Source organism: Phaseolus vulgaris, chromosome 6 (assembly GCF_051622355.1).
Source record: "Phaseolus vulgaris cultivar YP4 chromosome 6, ASM5162235v1, whole genome shotgun sequence".
Classification (NCBI taxonomy): domain Eukaryota; kingdom Viridiplantae; phylum Streptophyta; class Magnoliopsida; order Fabales; family Fabaceae; genus Phaseolus; species Phaseolus vulgaris.
Window position 1 is genome coordinate 20,673,811 of NC_143503.1, and position 17,704 is coordinate 20,691,514.

General features: G+C 39.0%; 1 protein-coding gene across 1 annotated transcript; it reads right to left on the reverse strand.

Moving 5' to 3' along the window:
* Positions 1-4,222: 4,222 nt before the first annotated feature.
* Positions 4,223-7,901, reverse strand: LOC150027276 (uncharacterized). The gene is made up of 7 exons (XM_090303914.1): positions 6,312-7,901; positions 5,953-6,006; positions 5,814-5,867; positions 5,331-5,591; positions 4,856-5,014; positions 4,547-4,786; positions 4,223-4,462 (listed from the first exon to the last, which is right to left on the reverse strand). Exons 1-7 carry the CDS (start codon positions 7,884-7,886, stop codon positions 4,223-4,225), a joined length of 2,583 nt encoding a protein of 860 aa, XP_090160040.1. The 5' UTR covers positions 7,887-7,901.
* Between the last annotated feature and the right edge of the window lie 9,803 nt (positions 7,902-17,704).

A 17,704-nucleotide genomic window follows, 5' to 3' on the forward strand; every position in this document is an offset into this window, starting at 1 on the left:
AGTTGTGTTTAACCAAGGAGTCGTAGATGCAGAAGAAGTATTCCAAAACACTCAGCTTAAGACATGGTTATGGATGAAACATAAGGCACACAATTTTAACTATTCCTTTACAGACTGGATTTTGAACCCTTTGCCCTGCATCGATAGTTCACGTAACTGATGGGAGGTGAAGGTAGTCTGTATGAGCTTTATGCAGGAGAAAGATGGAAACAGAGGTGAAATGTACTCTGTAAGCAGTGGCAAAAACAAAGTTGATGCAATTCTTAGGAAGACCTAATGGCTGTGACAAGGATGGGGGAGTCAACGGGATGTCAAAGGGGGAGCCTAGTCAAGTTGGAAAGAGGTGAAAAGGCCAAGGTGCTTCCCCAATCCAGAATCATGGTCATGCATATCTCACCTGATGCGTTGTTGGAACTGGAGGAGGGTATATGGTGCTGAAGGGGAAATGTGGTAAGAAGAGGCCATGAAACGCTGTAGGTACTCACTGATGTGTTCAGATGGAAATCCAGCAAGGTTGGTTGGCCTAGTTAAGCCCTGCCAGGATGCTTAAGACGTTTGGGGAATTTTCTTGATATATGCTATGCTGTTTGTAGTTAGAGTATGGCCTGGAAGGTGGGCTGGGTGGTTGGCAGTTATTGTTTGTAGGCAAAAGAGACCAGCAATACACATTGTCCACAATCTATTGCACAATCCTAGCTTATAAAGATTTGTGAGTAAAACGTAGTGCTCACGGTAAAGAGGAGGGTGTGTGCCAGACCTCGAAGGATACTAAAGCTATAGGGATGTCACTGAGAAGAAGGAAGAGTGCTGCAGGTCACAACCTTTTAGCAGCTAAAGATGGAGTTAGGATGCTTGTGGGAGCTGGTCTTATGAACCTTATGCAGGTGCAGGTTTCGGGGGTTTGTAGGCGTGTGATATAACTCACATGGAAAACAATTTATGGTTCTAGGGGAAGGACCTACTACATCTCCGAAATACAAATGATGAGCTTAACATGCTTCTATACAAAAAAAAGCTATAAGGTTGCTGCTGACCATTGCTTGTATGAGTGGATTCAAATTGTTTCAAATGGATGTTAAGAGTGTTTTCCTCAATGGAATCATCAATCATGAAGTCTATGTTGAACAACCACCGGGCTTTGAAGATCATCAACATCCTAACCATGTATACAAGCTGAAAAAGGCCTTGTATGGGCTTAAGCAAGCTCCAAGGCAGTGTGGTATAAGAGGCTTAGTAAGTTGTATATGTTCATCCTTTGTAAAGTAAGTTGTATATGTTCATCCTATGTTTTTGGCTTCATAAGACCAAATGAAAATCTAAACATGTTTGAGGTAATGCAAAGGTAAGAATGTATTTCATTATGCATTTTCCATTACTTTGAAAGATGATTTGCTTTGAAAAATAACATTTTTTTACTGTCTCGGAAAAACAATCGATTGTTTTCACGAAACAACTGATTGTTTTACCTCTGGCACATTTGAATAAAGCTGTTATGATATCTTATGCATGATTACAACTATTCCTTTTCTTTCATAACCCATTATGAGTCAAATATGCATTCTTTGTGCCTCTGAATTAGATCATAAAGAGATATATTCTTTGTTTTCCTTGAAATTCAAAGCCTTTTATGAATGGCAACCACATTGGTGGTCATGGGGTTGATGAATATTTGTGAATGTAACTTTGGAACGTCTGGAAGGTTTGCTCTTAACAGAAGAGAGAATATTTCTACCAAATCCACCTCTTGAGCAATCACTTGACCAAATTGAACTGTTGGATGAAGAAAAGATAGGGGGAGAAACTTTGGTCTCGTTGCTGAAATTTCTGGGATCTATGGTACTTTGATTGTACGCTGTCATAGCTATGATACACCATAGATTTTTGCTGCAATTTTGATATGGTATCACAGGTTTGTTGCTGCAATAGTGCAGCTACACATACTGGTATTCTGGTTTTTCTTAATCCTGATTTTATCCCTTCTTTCATTCTATTTGAGAAGACAAATAGGAGGAGAATGGTGTGGTTTTATGTGTTGCATTGTTGTTGCTACACTCTGGTGTTATCTAGTTTTATCATGGTTTAAATTATGTTGCTGCCATGCTCTTATTCACCATAGTTCTGTTGCACACAAGTCTCATTTTGGCACTGGTTTTTATGGTTATTTAACTGGTTTTTCTGCTTAAAGGCTTATGCAGAAAACTAGTTTTGTGTGCCTTCGTATCCTGCTCGTATACTTGCTTTGTATATGCACAAATTCTGTTTTGTAGGACCTTTCAAGTTCAAAAACAACAACACAAAGAAACCAGGGATTTGTCTTCATCAAATAGGGGGAGATTGTTGAACAAGATGCTTTGATGTCTCCAAATCCAAGAGGAAAGCTTGAAGCCTTGCTGCTGGGTGTGTGTGTTGTCTAGTTGTTTTGAACTTTTTAATTCACTCCTTAAGATGATCCAAGTTCATTTGAATCTTTACCCTTTTGAAAAGATGAGTTTTCTAAAATGCTATTAAAATTTCAACAGGTTGTTTTTTGAAACAACAGGTTGTTTTTTGAAACAACAGGTTGTTTTACCTTAGTAGTTTTTGAAAAGCTTGACTTTGCTGTCAAGTCAATTCAACCGATTGTTTTGACAAAACAATCGATTGTTTTCCTGAAAACCTTAACAGAATTATGTTAAGTGTTTTAATATGTTTAAAATGATCCTAAGTAACTTGACTCCTTTATTAAATGCTTTTGACCACTTGGTTGGTCTATATAAAGGTGGTTTTATGCTCCTAATCTAGTAGTAAGAGAAAGAGTTTATCAAAACAATTTTTCCAAGATTTGAAAGAGCTTTGGATCATTCTTAAGTGTGTGGAATAGGATTCACTAGTACAAAAAGGTAAATTAACGACGGTTAAAATCGACATTTAAAGACGGTTCCAGAACCGTCGTTATTACAGGCGTCGTTAAAAGGTATGAATTTTAACGACGGTTCTGGGAACCGTCGTTAAAAGTGGTTCCTATTCACTCAAAAAAATTACGTGACTTTCAACGACGGTTCCTCTAGGAACCGTCGTTATAAGTGTGCCTTTCGACGACGGTTCCTCTAGGAACCGTCGTTATATGTATTGATTAAAAAAAATGAAAAATTTTATTTTTTAAAAAATCTCAAATAACCTGCATAAAGTTTTCAATTCCAAAAAATAAAAACATTTCAAATCATAATTTAAATATAAAAATTACATACAACAAATTATAACATAATACAAAAAAGTTTGGTAATATATGAAAAAATTTGTCATTGTAATGATTTATCTATACTAGAGTGTTATACATGGTTACAAAATACTTTGACCATGTTGTTCTCACATACTCCAATGCTTCTAAATCTAGCGGGTGTTGGTCGTTGAACAACTGTGACATTTGAAATATTTTGAATTAGTGCATGATTAATAAATCTCAAATTTTAAAGTGTTTATTGTATTGAGGTATTACCTTATCCCAACCTTTCTTAATTTCAGCTTGCAAAATAGTCAACATCCACTGCATAACATAATAACCGCACTCATAATTTTGAGGTTGCCTGTTGGACTGCATGTGAAAATAAATGTATTAAATGAATGAGTGAAACACATTAAATTAAGTGAACAAATATACTTTAAATACCTTAAGGTACATCCAAGTGAGTTTTTGTGCGTTTGAAGTTCTCCTCCCAGACAACATATTATATCCAGAGTAAGCACTAAAATAATAAGATTTCATGTTAGAATACATAACATTATATAATATATAAGTAATAATAAATGTTAAATGAAACTGTCGTACCTATCTATAATGTTTTTAAAATAGGCAGGAGGTTTTTTATGCAAGGAGCAAAACCATGCAGCGGTATGATCTTGAACAGATATGATCAATAGTTGCCAATGACGCCTGTATAACAAATCAGTTAATTAGTTTCTCTTATTTCAATAATTTATTAAAACTTATTTAATAAATAAGAACTTACTCATGGATGTACAGAGCAAAATAAATGTGTTTTCCACCATTCTTTAAGGCAGTGGTGATGTATGTTTGTGTTTCCGACTTCTTGTTTCCAATTGATTGAGTGATTTGAGGGTCTAAAAACCCATATATATTATGTTTCCCCTCATCAAAGCATAATCCAGAAAGATACCTAAATTTCAATAAGTTAGTACTAATATATTTAATAAATCAAAAGTATAAAGAATTTAAAATTTGAACTTACATCATCCATAATTGCAGAACTGTTATGTTAATCTCTTGATCTCCGGATGCAAGGTCCAACAAATCAGACATGTGAACGTACAACAGTAGATTACTATGCCTTCCAAAAACATTGGCATCCCATGGAACCTCTAAGACGGTTGTATCTAAAGCTGTAGCAACTTCCACCAATGCCGCCAGAGGATCATCAATGGAGACTATTTTCTTCTTTCCCAGAGGCAAATTTGTCTTAGGTTCCTGCTACTCATCAAAACAAAAAATACTTAAATTAGTTAGAATGTAATATATCATAATTGTATTAGTATTAGTGCAAATATATACCATAGAGTCTATAGGTCTGACGAGATGTCTAGGCCAGGCAACGAAAGTATGTAATGCCTCTGCCACAATTGTCACCTCTGATGTCGGCACAGGAACTGCAAGATCACCATAAAGGACCTTCTCCACCGTGACCTTCATCAAATTAGAAGGAAGAGGCACATTGTGTAACATTGTGACCCCTTCATAACACTTACCCAAGGCAACGAATCGGGTCAAAGAATTACACTCAACATATAATTCACATTGGCTAGTTGAGCCAAAGTCATCCCCTGATAGATCAACTGCCGAACAACTCCCTTTAGTGCTGACTTTCTTAATAGGAGGCGGAGGTGGTTCATCTTCTACCATAGTAGGTGGTTGCTGTGAGTGTCCTAAACCCTCCAACCGCTTTTTGAACTCCATTTCCATTCGCGCACTAAACTTCTCCATGAAGCTTTCTTTAAGCTCTTGAGTTACCTCAGCCTTTAACTGCTCACGTAGTTGTAGTAAATACTCTTGGCTAGGTTCATTGGACAATTGTTCCTTGCTGTGTGATGGAGGTCCAAAGTTTGACCGAATCCCAACCCCATATCCAGCTACACGAACACGTCCAGGGTGTTCAGGTCGTCCGAGAGCAACATTAAGAATATCATTGCGACCACATGGTTTAAAAGTCCCCTGTGTTGATTGCTCATTAAGAGAATCCTAAAACAAATGAAAAGAAATTGACAAACTTCAACACATTGAATTTAAAATAACACATAGAATTTAAAATAACACATTGAAAAGAAATTGTCAAACTTACAATGCGTTCAACTGTTTGTTCTGTAGACTTAGAACTCCATGTCCCTAATGTGTTTATACGGGCACCCTTCCACATCTCATGTCGGAGTGGTGGGGATGGAGGTCTTAAAGAATCTACACTATTCATTTCCTCAATGGAAGTAGAACGTGCTTTAATCTTTTCTTCAAGCATCCTCTGCTCTAGCAACTTATAACCACCACGAGACAATAAGTGTGGGGTATCATTATGTGCCTTATTGGCTTTTGCTTTGTTTCGAACCTCCTATCATAACACTCAAAATTTAGTAATACGTTAATATAAACTATATTCAAATATAAAAGTGATACTAACCTGCCATTTTTCAGTTTGTCGAATATTGACAAACTGCTGCCAAGTTTCTTCATCAATGGATGCATATTTTGCACAAGGATTTTCTTCTTTCCTTTTCCCATATATATAATCTGTAGTCAATTTTGATTTAAACTGACGAAACTTGACACCCACATCTGAAAGAACCTTCGCTTTCAAGGTGTCCACATTCGGGATGTTGTAATGTGTCTACATTGTTTGAAAGAATTAGTTCATAAACAAAAACAAAGTATAAAAGAACTTTAGATTTAGCAAAGTAAAAACAGTTACATACCAGAATATCTTGCCAAATCATGTTTTTCTCGTGGTCAGTCACGTGATCCCAGGACTGAGTTAAGATAGAGATCCTTTCACGAGAAAGTACTCTGAGATAACTCCTATATTTCTTTGCATGTTGCCCAGTGGGCACACCAGTGTGGATATCAATAGACAAAGGTATTTTGTCATCTTTAGTTATCTTCTTAAACATATTCTTCAATCTTGTAGGTCCTCTACCAGTTTTTGAATGGGAAACTTTATCATCTGCCATGTTCCTGTTATCAAAAAAATATAATAAGCATCAAGAATATGAAATATAATGAAAATGAAATATATTGTAAAACTAAACATGAATCACATGTACATACAAATATATATTCCTTCATCATGATCATTTCGAGTTGCATGTACAACATCAGCAACATCCTCGTACTCTTTATTGATGGTCGTTCTTGTAAGTGATTCAATCTCACAAATGTCATTGTTTGTATCTTCTGGGTCATTATGTTGTTTTTTTCCATGTAGCACAACAGACCAGTGGTCAGACGTAGGATCTTGGATATAGAAAACTTGGGAAGCTTGATGTGCCATTATAAATGGTTCGTCATGATAACCTATCTTTCGAAAGTCAACCAAAGTCATTCCTGATTCATCAACTTTGACACCAGTCTTATTGTCAACCCACTTGCATTTGAAAACAGGTACAGTAAACTTGGTATAATTAACTTCCCAAATCTCTACTATGACACCATAATAAGGCATTGATCCCACAACAGGATTTTGATCCTTTGCAGTTGAAAACTGCATAGACTCTGCCTCCAAGGTGACTCCGCTATTTTGCACTGTACTCCTATCATCTCGAGACTTTGTGTAAAACAAACAACCATTTACTTCATAGCCAGAACAACATAAAACATCAAATTTGAGACCGTTTGCAAGCCATGTTAATGTTTCAGATGCTGATGGATCATTCATTATTTGTTGCTTAAACCATGACATGAAAGTTTTGTTATGCTCAATTAACACCCATTTTTCTGATTGTCTTGGATTTTTATATTTGACAATGTCTTTGTGTGTATCTAAGTATGGTAACACTTCATCAGTGTTATTCAAGATATACAAGTGTGCTTGCAGAACCTCTTCTCTAGATTTGCTTATGACATGTACACCTCTTGAAGATTTACTTATGAATCTACGAGAGTGCCAACCTTTTTCAGGAACTCCTATACATTTGGCTTTTGACATGTACTCAGAACAAAACTCAATAGATTCTTCTGAAATGTATCTTTCAATAATGGAAGCTTCTGGACGACATTGATTCTTCACATATCCCTTCAAAATCTTCATGTATCGTTCAACTGGATACATCCATCGCATATAAACTGGCCCACACAATCTGATTTCTCTTACAAGATGAACAACCAAGTGTACCATAATATCAAAAAAAGATGGAGGAAAAAACATCTCGAGTTGACACAAGATAACAATTATTTCTTCTTCAAGTTCATCCAACTTCTGAGAGTCAATCTCTTTACTACATATGGAATTGAAAAATGAACATAGTCGAGTGATTGTATGCCTAACATTTTTGGGCAAGATTCCACGAATAGCCACTGGTAATAATTGTTGCATCAGAACGTGACAATCATGTGACTTTAAGCCAATTAGTTTCAAATCATTCATAGATACAAGACTCTTCACATTTGAAGAGTAGCCTTGTGGTACCTTAACACCTTTAAGACATTCACAAAAACTTGTTTTCTCTTTCTTTGACAAAGTGTAACACGCTGCAGGCAAGTATGTACGTTTACCAACTTCTCTCGGTGCCAATTCCTCTCGTATATTCATTTCAATCAAATCTAGACGTGCATTCACACCATCCTTTGTTTTGCCTTTAATGTTCAGAAGTGTTCCTATTAGACTGTCACACACATTCTTCTCTACGTGCATTACATCTAGACAGTGTCTAACATCTAACTTACACCAATACGGAAGATCAAAAAAGATTGATCTATTCTTCCATATTTCAGTCACCGTTTGCTTCTTCTTCATTTTTCCAAAAGTCACATTAACATTTTTGATTTTTTCATAAATTTCAACACCACTTAAGGGAGTGGGACAAATGTCATGTTCTTAGTATCCGTTAAAAGCTTTTTTCAATCGACGATACGGATGATATTTCTTTAGAAATCTACGATGCCCAAGATACACGGTTTTTCTTCCATGTTTCAACTGCTCATAAGATGTCTTGTCTTGACATATTGGACATGCTCTATGGCCTTTCACACTATAACCTGACAAGTTCCCATATGTAGGGAAGTCATTGATAGTACAAAACAACATCGCATGCAATCGGAAAGATTCATTTTTAAACGCGTCAAACACATCAACCCCTTCATTCCACAATAATTTCAAATCTTCAATCAATGGATTAAGATAAACATCTATGTCATTTCCAGGTTGTTTTGGACCAGAGATCATCATAGATAACATCATGTATTTGCGCTTCATACACAACGCAGGAGGTAAGTTGTAAATCACTAACAAAACGGGCCATGAACTATGATTACTACTTAAATTTCCAAAGGGATTCATTCCATCAGTTGCCAACCCAAGTCTTAAGTTTCTTGATTCTTTTTCAAATTCAGGAAATTCTTTATCAATATTCTTCCACTGCAAAGAATCAGCAGGATGACGAAGTAATCCATCACATTTTCTATTATCTGCATGCCACCTAAGGTTTTTAGCGTCATCTGCATTTGCAAACAAACGCTTAAGCCTTGGAATTATCGGAAGATACCAAACAACCTTAGCAGGAGGACCTTCCTTTGTCAATTCATCAATTTCATCATTTTGACGAACTTTAACCTTATAGCGTGACAAACCACACCTGGGACATCTTCTTAAATCTTCATACTCATTTCTGTATAAAATACAATCGTTAGGACATGAATGTATTTTTCTATACTCCATACCCATTGGACAAAGTATTTTTTTCGCCTCATAATTTCGATTGGGCAAGGTATTTCCTTCTGGAAGCATGTCCTTAAGCAATTGAAGCAATTCTGTAAAACTTTTGTCGGTCCATCCATTCATTGCCTTCAAATTCATCAACCTTAACACTGCTGATAATCGTGTGAAGCTAGTTGAACCAGGATACAAAGGAGTCTCTGCATCATTAGACATATTTTCAAAAACTACATTAGCAAATGATTCTGCTCCCACATCACGAATCATGTCTTCTAATCTATCATCCATTGAGAAATGAACTTCCTCCGAACCTCCGTGCACACTTGGCAAGTCTAACAATTCACCATGCCACGTCCATGTTGTATAACTTTTCAAAAATCCATCACACAAAAGATGTTCTCTAATTTCAGAAACAGTCAATATCCTTCCATTTAAACAATTGATACAAGGGCACCTTATACTTACTCCATTCTTATAACTAACGACATTATGTTCTGCGAATTGTATGAACTCTTCCACCCCTTTTTCGTAAGTATCACTTATTCGTGATGTATTAATCCAACTCCGATCCATAGAACTGTTAAACTAAGAACCAATATTTTCAATATGTAATCATGAAAAAATAAAACAAAAGTGCCGAAGGTCGGACACCTCCAGACTCAGAACCAGTGCGTTCAATATGTCAAAACAATATATAATGACTGAAAATTGCCGAAGGTCGAACACCTCCGGACTCAGAACCAGTGCGTTCAATATGTCAAAACAATATATAATGACTGAAAATTGCCGAAGGTCGAACACCTCCGGACTCAACCAATGCGTTCAATATAAACAATTACTATCAAACTCAAAACGAATACTTTCAAAATATAGGTGATAATAAATAAGAATACACTAACCTCAAATGGATGGGTGGTCACGACAAGCAGTGGCACAACGCAGGGTTCACGGAGCGGCAGAGGCGCGGATTCGGGCGCGGCAGGTGCAGAGACCCAGCGCTGGGGGCGCGGCACGGCGCGGAGTCCTGCGGCGGGGGTTCGCGCGCGGGGGTCGCGGCGCAGGGGTTCGGGCGCGCGAGGGGGGTCGCGACGCGGACGGGGGTTCGGCGCGGCGGGGGGGGTCGCGGCGCAGGGGTTCGGGCGCGCGCGGGGGGGGGTCGCGGTGCGGTGCGGCGCGGGGGTCACGGGGCGGCGCGGGGGTCGCGGCGCGGTAGGGGTTCGGGCGCGGCGGAGGTCGCGGTGCGGCGCGGCAGGGGTACGGGAGCAGAGTCGCAGTGCGGTGGCACGGGGGGCACGGTGAGTTTGTGAGAGAAGGCAATGTTCTGAATGAAAGTGAGAGCGTGGCAAATTTCCAAACTTAAAAAATTTGAACGCTACTTTTAATGACGGTTCTGAGAGAACCGTCGTTATATCCCCCTGCGACACTTTTAACGACGGTTCCTGGGTGAACCGTCGTTAAAAATCCAAAAAAAATTCCAGAATATTACAAGATTGCCACCGCCCAGTTTTTAACGACGGTTATGTCCAAACCGTCTTTGAAAGGTGTCGTTATTGAAGTATTTTGTACTAGTGATTGGGTTGTAATTCTGAACTTTAAGATTTGTAATACCCAGGTGTATTCTATTCCCTTCTTCCTTGATTACTGTATTTCTGTATTTGTGTTGCCAAGGAGTGTTGTGTGTTCCTGAGGTGTTCAAGATCAACACTCTTAGTGTGGTTTGCCAAAGGTAGTGTGTTTCTTGAAGGATTCAAGGTCACTACTTTGGTGTGTGGTGTTTGTAATCTGGTTTTGATTGCATAGTGGATTACCCAGTGGTTTCTGGGGACTGGATGTAGCTCTTGGTGTAAGAGTGAACCAATATAAATTTGTTTGTGTGATTCTCTCTTTCCCTAATCTCACATATATCTGTTTTAAGTTGTTTTTATTAACTGCTGATAAAAACAACCGATTGTTTCGACAAAACAACCGATTGTTTTTCTGATATCATCTTAAAACAGGTTTGGGTATTTGTTTCCTTGATTCTTTTCTCTGTAATTCAACATTGAATTTAATTATACCTTTAAAGTTTACGAAAATCTGTTATAAACAATTCACCCCTCTCTTGTTTAAGGCCATATATTCTAACACAAAGCTTTTTTAAAACCTTTGAAAAACACTAAGTACAATTCAATTGGTTGTTTTGACAAATCAACTGGATAAAGAAACTTGTTGTAGTCACAAGTCCTTGAACATCAACTTTTTTAATTGATTGAAAGCTCAAAATAACTTATTAAAATTCACACAGGTTTTTAGAAAACACTTCTTTCAAAAGAGATAAAGAATCAAGTGAACTTAGATCAATACTAGATATGAATTGACAATTCAAAATCTACTAAACAACACTCACAAACACAACAACAGATTCTTCAAGTGTTCAAAGCATATTTGGAAGCATCAAATCACCTTGTTCAACAATGTTCATGTTTAATAAGTTTAATCAATACACAAACTTGTTCCTAGGAAAGGGTTTCATGAAGACATCTGCATGATTCTTTTGGTGTCAATCTTCTTCACTTAAATCGTATCCTCAATGCAAAGAAAGTGATATAATATGCTTTGTCCTACCATGATGCACAAGATCACGGGCCAAACATATTGCACCCAGACTATCACAAAAGATGACAATCTTCCTTGAGCATACCCTAAATATCTTATTAGACCCTTCAACTATATCCCTTCCTTAGCCACCTCATTCATTGTCATATACTTAGCCTCCATGGTCAACAAAGCCACTATTAATTGGATATTAAATTTCTTTCTAACTAGAGATCCATTATTAGTGAAAACATAGCTTGTAATGGACCAACTAATATCCAAGTGGGCAACAAAGTCAAAGAACCCTCCTAAAGTGCATTGTGAACCTCCCTTTGACACCATCAGTGGGAATCAAAAATCAATGTTTCAACCTTAAGTATGTTGAGATAACATCGTTAGGATCAATCACCACATTCGAGGTATTTTTCGCTTTGGAGCTTGGAGCTCTGTCACATTTTTCCTGAAAAGGCGCCAAAGAGGGTCAAAGGAGAAGGATGTATTTAAATTTTCCTTAGCCTCGACTCCTAAGTGATTGAGACTATTGGACGTATCGAAACAAGCCCCAATCGAAGGCTAATGGAACAAAGTTTCGTCTTTAGAACCTCATTTCGATCCCCACAGACGGCGCCAATGAGTCGACCTCAAGTCTGTTGAGATAACATTACTAGTGTCAATCACTGCATTTGAGGTATTATCAACTTTAGAACTTGGAGCTCCATTACGATTTTGTCCTTAAAAGGCGCCTTAGAGAGTTAATGGAGGAAGGTGTATTTAAATAAACCCAGACGGGACTAGGGGAGCCATTGAGAGAGTATTCTCATTGCCACAACGAGAGCGACCTGAAGAACCACCCAACCCGAACGTGTTCCTTCATCGGTTTGAATAGAGGGGCTTGAAAATACTTTAGTGAACATTTTATCCTTCACATCTTCTACATCCCTTTCAGTAGAGGTAGGATTCAGGGTCATTGCTAACCTTGACCATTTGGAAGGATTCTGGGGACTACCCGTAGGGTGGTTAACAACCTTAACATCCTTGGACACACCAAACATGCCCATCATCTTCATATCAAATCCTTTTTCCATGATCTTTGCCATATAAAAAAAAGTTTATAAGAGTTAAGCAACATAACATAGCAAACAAAGAAAACTCAATGTAGTTGAATGATACCTATAAACATGGTTGTAGGGTCCTCGGCCAGAGGAATATTTAAAGGTCCTTACAATTTATAGGCCTTGGAAGGGTCTTAATAAGTAAAATGTTATTCTTTTCCAAGGAAGAGAGGAGCTAGGGAGCTTTAGATTTAAACTTAGTTGGTTGTTTCCAGAATAATGGAAAGCAAGGCATAAAGTTTGGATAAGAAAACAAACTTTTCTACAAGTCTTGAGGAGCGCTTTTAAGTTTAAAAAACTAATCCTTAAAATTCTTAAATAAAGAGACATAAACGGTAAAAAGAGACCCATATTGGTCTCCGTTTAGAGATACCCAACCAACCTCGACACCATGCTTCAGTTGATAAAATACATGAAAGTGTTAACACTTGGCCTAATATGAAGATGACTACACAAAATTTGAAAGGTCTTCAGGTGAGCCCAACTATTGGGGGTGGAGTTGACTCAGAGGCACATTAATATTCGTCAATGATGACACTCAAAATCAGGCAAAGGAAAGGAAATATCCAGGTATTTAAAAAGTATTCATAAACAAAATTAAAGTCCTTCGCATCCGAGAAGGGTTTCATGTAGACATGGTCTGAAGGGCAACAAGGTTTGGCTACCACCAAGTCGGCCAACTCATCTGAGCAAATGTTAAAAGAAGAGATAAACTCTCCAATCTTAGACTTAGAATTAAACACTAAAAAATAATGATTTACTTCATTGAGTACCCAAGATTACTCAGGATCAACAATTGGGGAAACCTACCTTTCCTAGTCCCCTCCATTGTAGTAGTCTCAAGGATTTCCTTAAACTTTCGCGGGGGAAGCTTGACGTTTCCCCTTCGTCTTTTGGGTCAAGGGAATCCCAATAGGGATTTTGCTGAAAGGTCTAACGACATTAGCAATGACAATCTCAACCAGAGTAACTGGATGTGATTCCATCTCTAGAAGATCACACTCATCGAAGAACGACTCAAATGAAAAACTTACTCTGATAGGATTAATTTCCCTATCAACTAAGCAATTATCCCCACTAACAGAGTAAAATGGTGTTAGGTGGTCTACGGCTGAACCACTGGCCAAAGGAAATTAAGAAAAAAAATGAAGGAGAAGGAACAAGAGAGATTGAGGCAATTTTCTCATATACCTTTCTGAAAGCAAACATTACAATTTAAAGGGAAAACGTAAACTACTTCTAATAACTGTAAATGCTAACTAAATGAAAACGTGGCCTAATAACTGTAAATGGAAACGTGGGCATCCCATTATCTCCTTTACTTCAGCACAACTAATTCTAAGACTATTTCAAAGAAGTCCACCACTCATTAGTTAGCATCGTAACAATCCACCCCACTTGAAATCACCTTGTCCTCAAGGTGAAACTGAGGGTAAGTACGAAAAAAACGCCATTTATCTTCCCATGTCGCATCTTCCCTTGATTGACCAACCCATTTAACCAAAATCTCTGTTTTTGGCCGATATTTCCCTTTTTGCACGACTCGTTCTTCCAAGATCCCCTCTGGTTGAGGCGCCACCTGTAACTGGACAGGTTCGTTGACAGGAGGTGGTATCGGTTCCAGAACAGGGCCTTCCCTTTTCCGTAACAAACTCACATGAAACACATCGTGAATTAAGGAACCAGGAGGTAATTCAATCCGATATGCAACCTTTCCTACCTTAGCAAGAATTTTGTAAGGGCCAAAAAAACGCGGACTTAACTTAGCTGATGCTCGAGAGACCACACTTGATTGTCTATAGGGCTGTAGTTTAACATAAACATGATCCCCTACCTCAAATTCCAATTCACGACGGCGTTGGTCCGCAAAATGCTTCATACGGCCTTGAGCTTTGAAGAGGTTGGCTCGTAAGGTTTTCAGGATCAGATCACGGTCTTGAAGGTAGTCTTCGACAACTTGAACCTTAGTCGTTCCTGGAACATACGGCAAGATTTTTGGAGGCAGTCGTCCATAAACAACCTGAAAAGGAATCAGCTTGGTGGAAGTGTGAACTGAAGTATTATAGCTATATTCCGCCCATGGTAGCCAATCCACCCATTTTTTAGGCTTGTCACAAACAAAACAACGCAAGTATTGTTCTAGAATTCGATTAACAATTTCTGTTTGTCCATCCGTCTGCGGATGATAGCTAGAACTCATGCATAAAACCGAACCTTGCAGCTTGAATAGAGCTTGCCAAAAGGAACTTATGAAAATTTTATCACGATCACTTACAATGGTTGAAGGGATACCATGCAAGCGGACAACGTTGGCTACAAAATCCCGAGCTACACTTGAAGCAGTAAATGGATGCCGCATAGGTACAAAGTGAGCATATTTTGAGAGTCGATCTACAATCACCATTACCACTGTAAACCCGTTAGACGCAGGTAATCCTTCCACGAAATCCATGCTAATGTCTTCCCAAATTCTGTCTGGAACTGGAAGTGGCTGTAACAAACCAGCAGGTTGCATGGTGTCCGTCTTGGCTCGTTGACACTCATGACATTCCCGGATATATCGTTTCACAAAATCTTTCATGCCCAACCACCAAAAATTGTGCTTCACCTTAGCAAGAGTTTTATGAAAACCAAAATGCCCTCCTTCGGGAGAGGAGTGACACATAACCAGCACAGTGGATAAAATAGGAGAATTGGAGCTCAACAATATAGCATCATTTCTAAACCAAACTCCATCATGTTTCACAAGGTTACCCTTAACTTTAATAGGCAAGGATGAAGGTAAATTCAAATAAAAAGGGTCTGTGTGTACCTCCTTTTGAATGGTAGTCCAAATGGTGGAACAAGGATGTGAAACATTTAAATAATGAAACTCGGGCGTACGAGAGAGTGCATCTGCGCCTTGGTTCAAACTTCCCTTCTTATATTCAATTTTGTAGTCGAATCCCAAAAGCTTGGGTAGCCATCTGGACTGAGCTGGGGTAGTGATTCGCTGCTCCATTAGATACTTGAGACTGACATGGTCTGTTTTCACCACAAAAGGTCGACCCAGTAAATAGTGCCGTCATTTCCGAACTGCCTTTACAATAGCTAACATCTCCTTCTCATATGTAGACCAAGATAACATGGTTCCCTTTAAGGGAGCACTGAAATAAGCTAAGGGTCTTCCACGTTGAGTGAGAATAGCTCCTATACCCACCCCACTCGCATCACACTCCACCGTAAATGGGTGAGACCAATCGGGCAAAGCCAAAGTAGGAGGGGTTGTCAGGGCAATTTTCAACTCCTGGAAAGCCACTTCTGTCTTTTCATCCCAAATAAAAGGGCCTTTGCCAACTAGTTTATGCAAGGGGGCAGCAATACTTCCAAATCCCTTGATAAACTTTCGATAATAACCCGCCAACCCCAAGAAACCGCGTACCCCTTTTACGTTAGTTGGAGTAGGCCATGAAAGTACAGCCTTAACTTTATTTGCTTCAACCGCCACACCTCCCGATGAAATAACATGCCCCAAATAGTTAACTTGAGAAACTCCAAAACAACATTTGGAGAGCTTGGCAAAAAGTTGATTAGTATTTAATAATCTCAAAACAATACGTAAGTGTTCAAGATGATCATTCAAGGTCTTTGAATAAATAAGAATATCGTCAAAGAATACCAATATAAACTTACGTAGGTATGGCCTGAAAATGTCATTCATTAAGCATTGAAAAGTGGCTGGAGCATTGGTGAGGCCAAAAGGCATAACAACGAACTCATAATGTCCGTCATGCGTTCGAAACGCTGTCTTTGGAATGTCAGTTTCCCGAACCCGTATTTGGTGATATCCAGCACGAAGGTCAAGCTTAGAAAAGATCGTAGCACCATATAATTCATCAAGTAGCTCGTCTATTACTGGAATTGGGTACTTGTCCTTCACAGTGATGTCATTGAGAGCCCTATAGTCCACGCAAAAACGCCAAGTGCTGTCAGATTTCTTCACTAACAAGACCGGCGATGAGAACGGGCTATGGCTGGGGCGAATTAACCCATCACGCAGTAACTCTATAACTTGTTTTTCAATTTCCGTCTTCTGCAAATAAGGTTGGCGATATGGCCGAGAGCTCACTGGTTTGGCTCCTGGAATTAAAGGTATGCCATGGTCATGGAAACGCCTTGGGGGCAATTCTTTTGGCTCTTGAAAGACCTGCTCATATTCAGTTAAAACATGTTGGACGGCTGGACAAGGACTTGAGGTAGAAGAAAGCTCAGCTTCGACCCGATTAACCTGGAGAAGTAAGGCAATACCCTGTATTCCCATCAACTCGTTAGCCTTTAAAGCAGTCAAATCCGACCCCTGCAACCCTTGTAACTTATGTGCTGAACCAGCATGATGGAATCCAAGAGTGAGATTCTGGAAATTGATTTCAATAGGCCCCAAAGTCTTCAACCACTGAACGCCTAAGACAATCGGACAAGCTGCGATTGGCAGAACAAAAAAATCAGTGGTTATAGTGAAACCTTGAATAATGATTGTAAGTCCTCTCACTCGTCCCACACAAGCTAACTTGTCACGGTTTGCGACGACCACTTCCAATTTGACCCCATTATCCACCGTTAATCCGAACCGCTCCACTAATGATTGCTCCATGAAATTGTGGGTACTACCACCATCAATTAAGACCACCACATCTTTGTTATGAATTTTTCCCGGCAACCTTAAGGTTTGGGGAAGGATAGTGCCGGAAATTGCGTGGAAAGAAATCTCAGCGGAAACCTCATCAGGAGGGTTCTCATTGGCTTCATCCTCATGGCTGCTGCTCTCTTCAACATCATCGACTTCACTGATCATGAATAGTTGGGGCTTGGTGCACTTATGACCCGGAATGTAGCGATCATCACAGTAGTAACACAACCCCTTTTCCCGACGTTCTTTAGCCTCTGCTCCTGATAAACAGCGAACTGGGCTTGAGGCAGGTAAAGCTAGGCGTTGAGATGGTGCTGGGCCTAAAATTCCAACAGAGTGTGGGCCTTTAGGCAGGGAATTAAAACTGGTAACCCGAGTAGATGAAGTAACCCGTCGTTGCAAGTTCAATTTCTCCTCAACCAACCTGGACAACCCCATTGCATCTG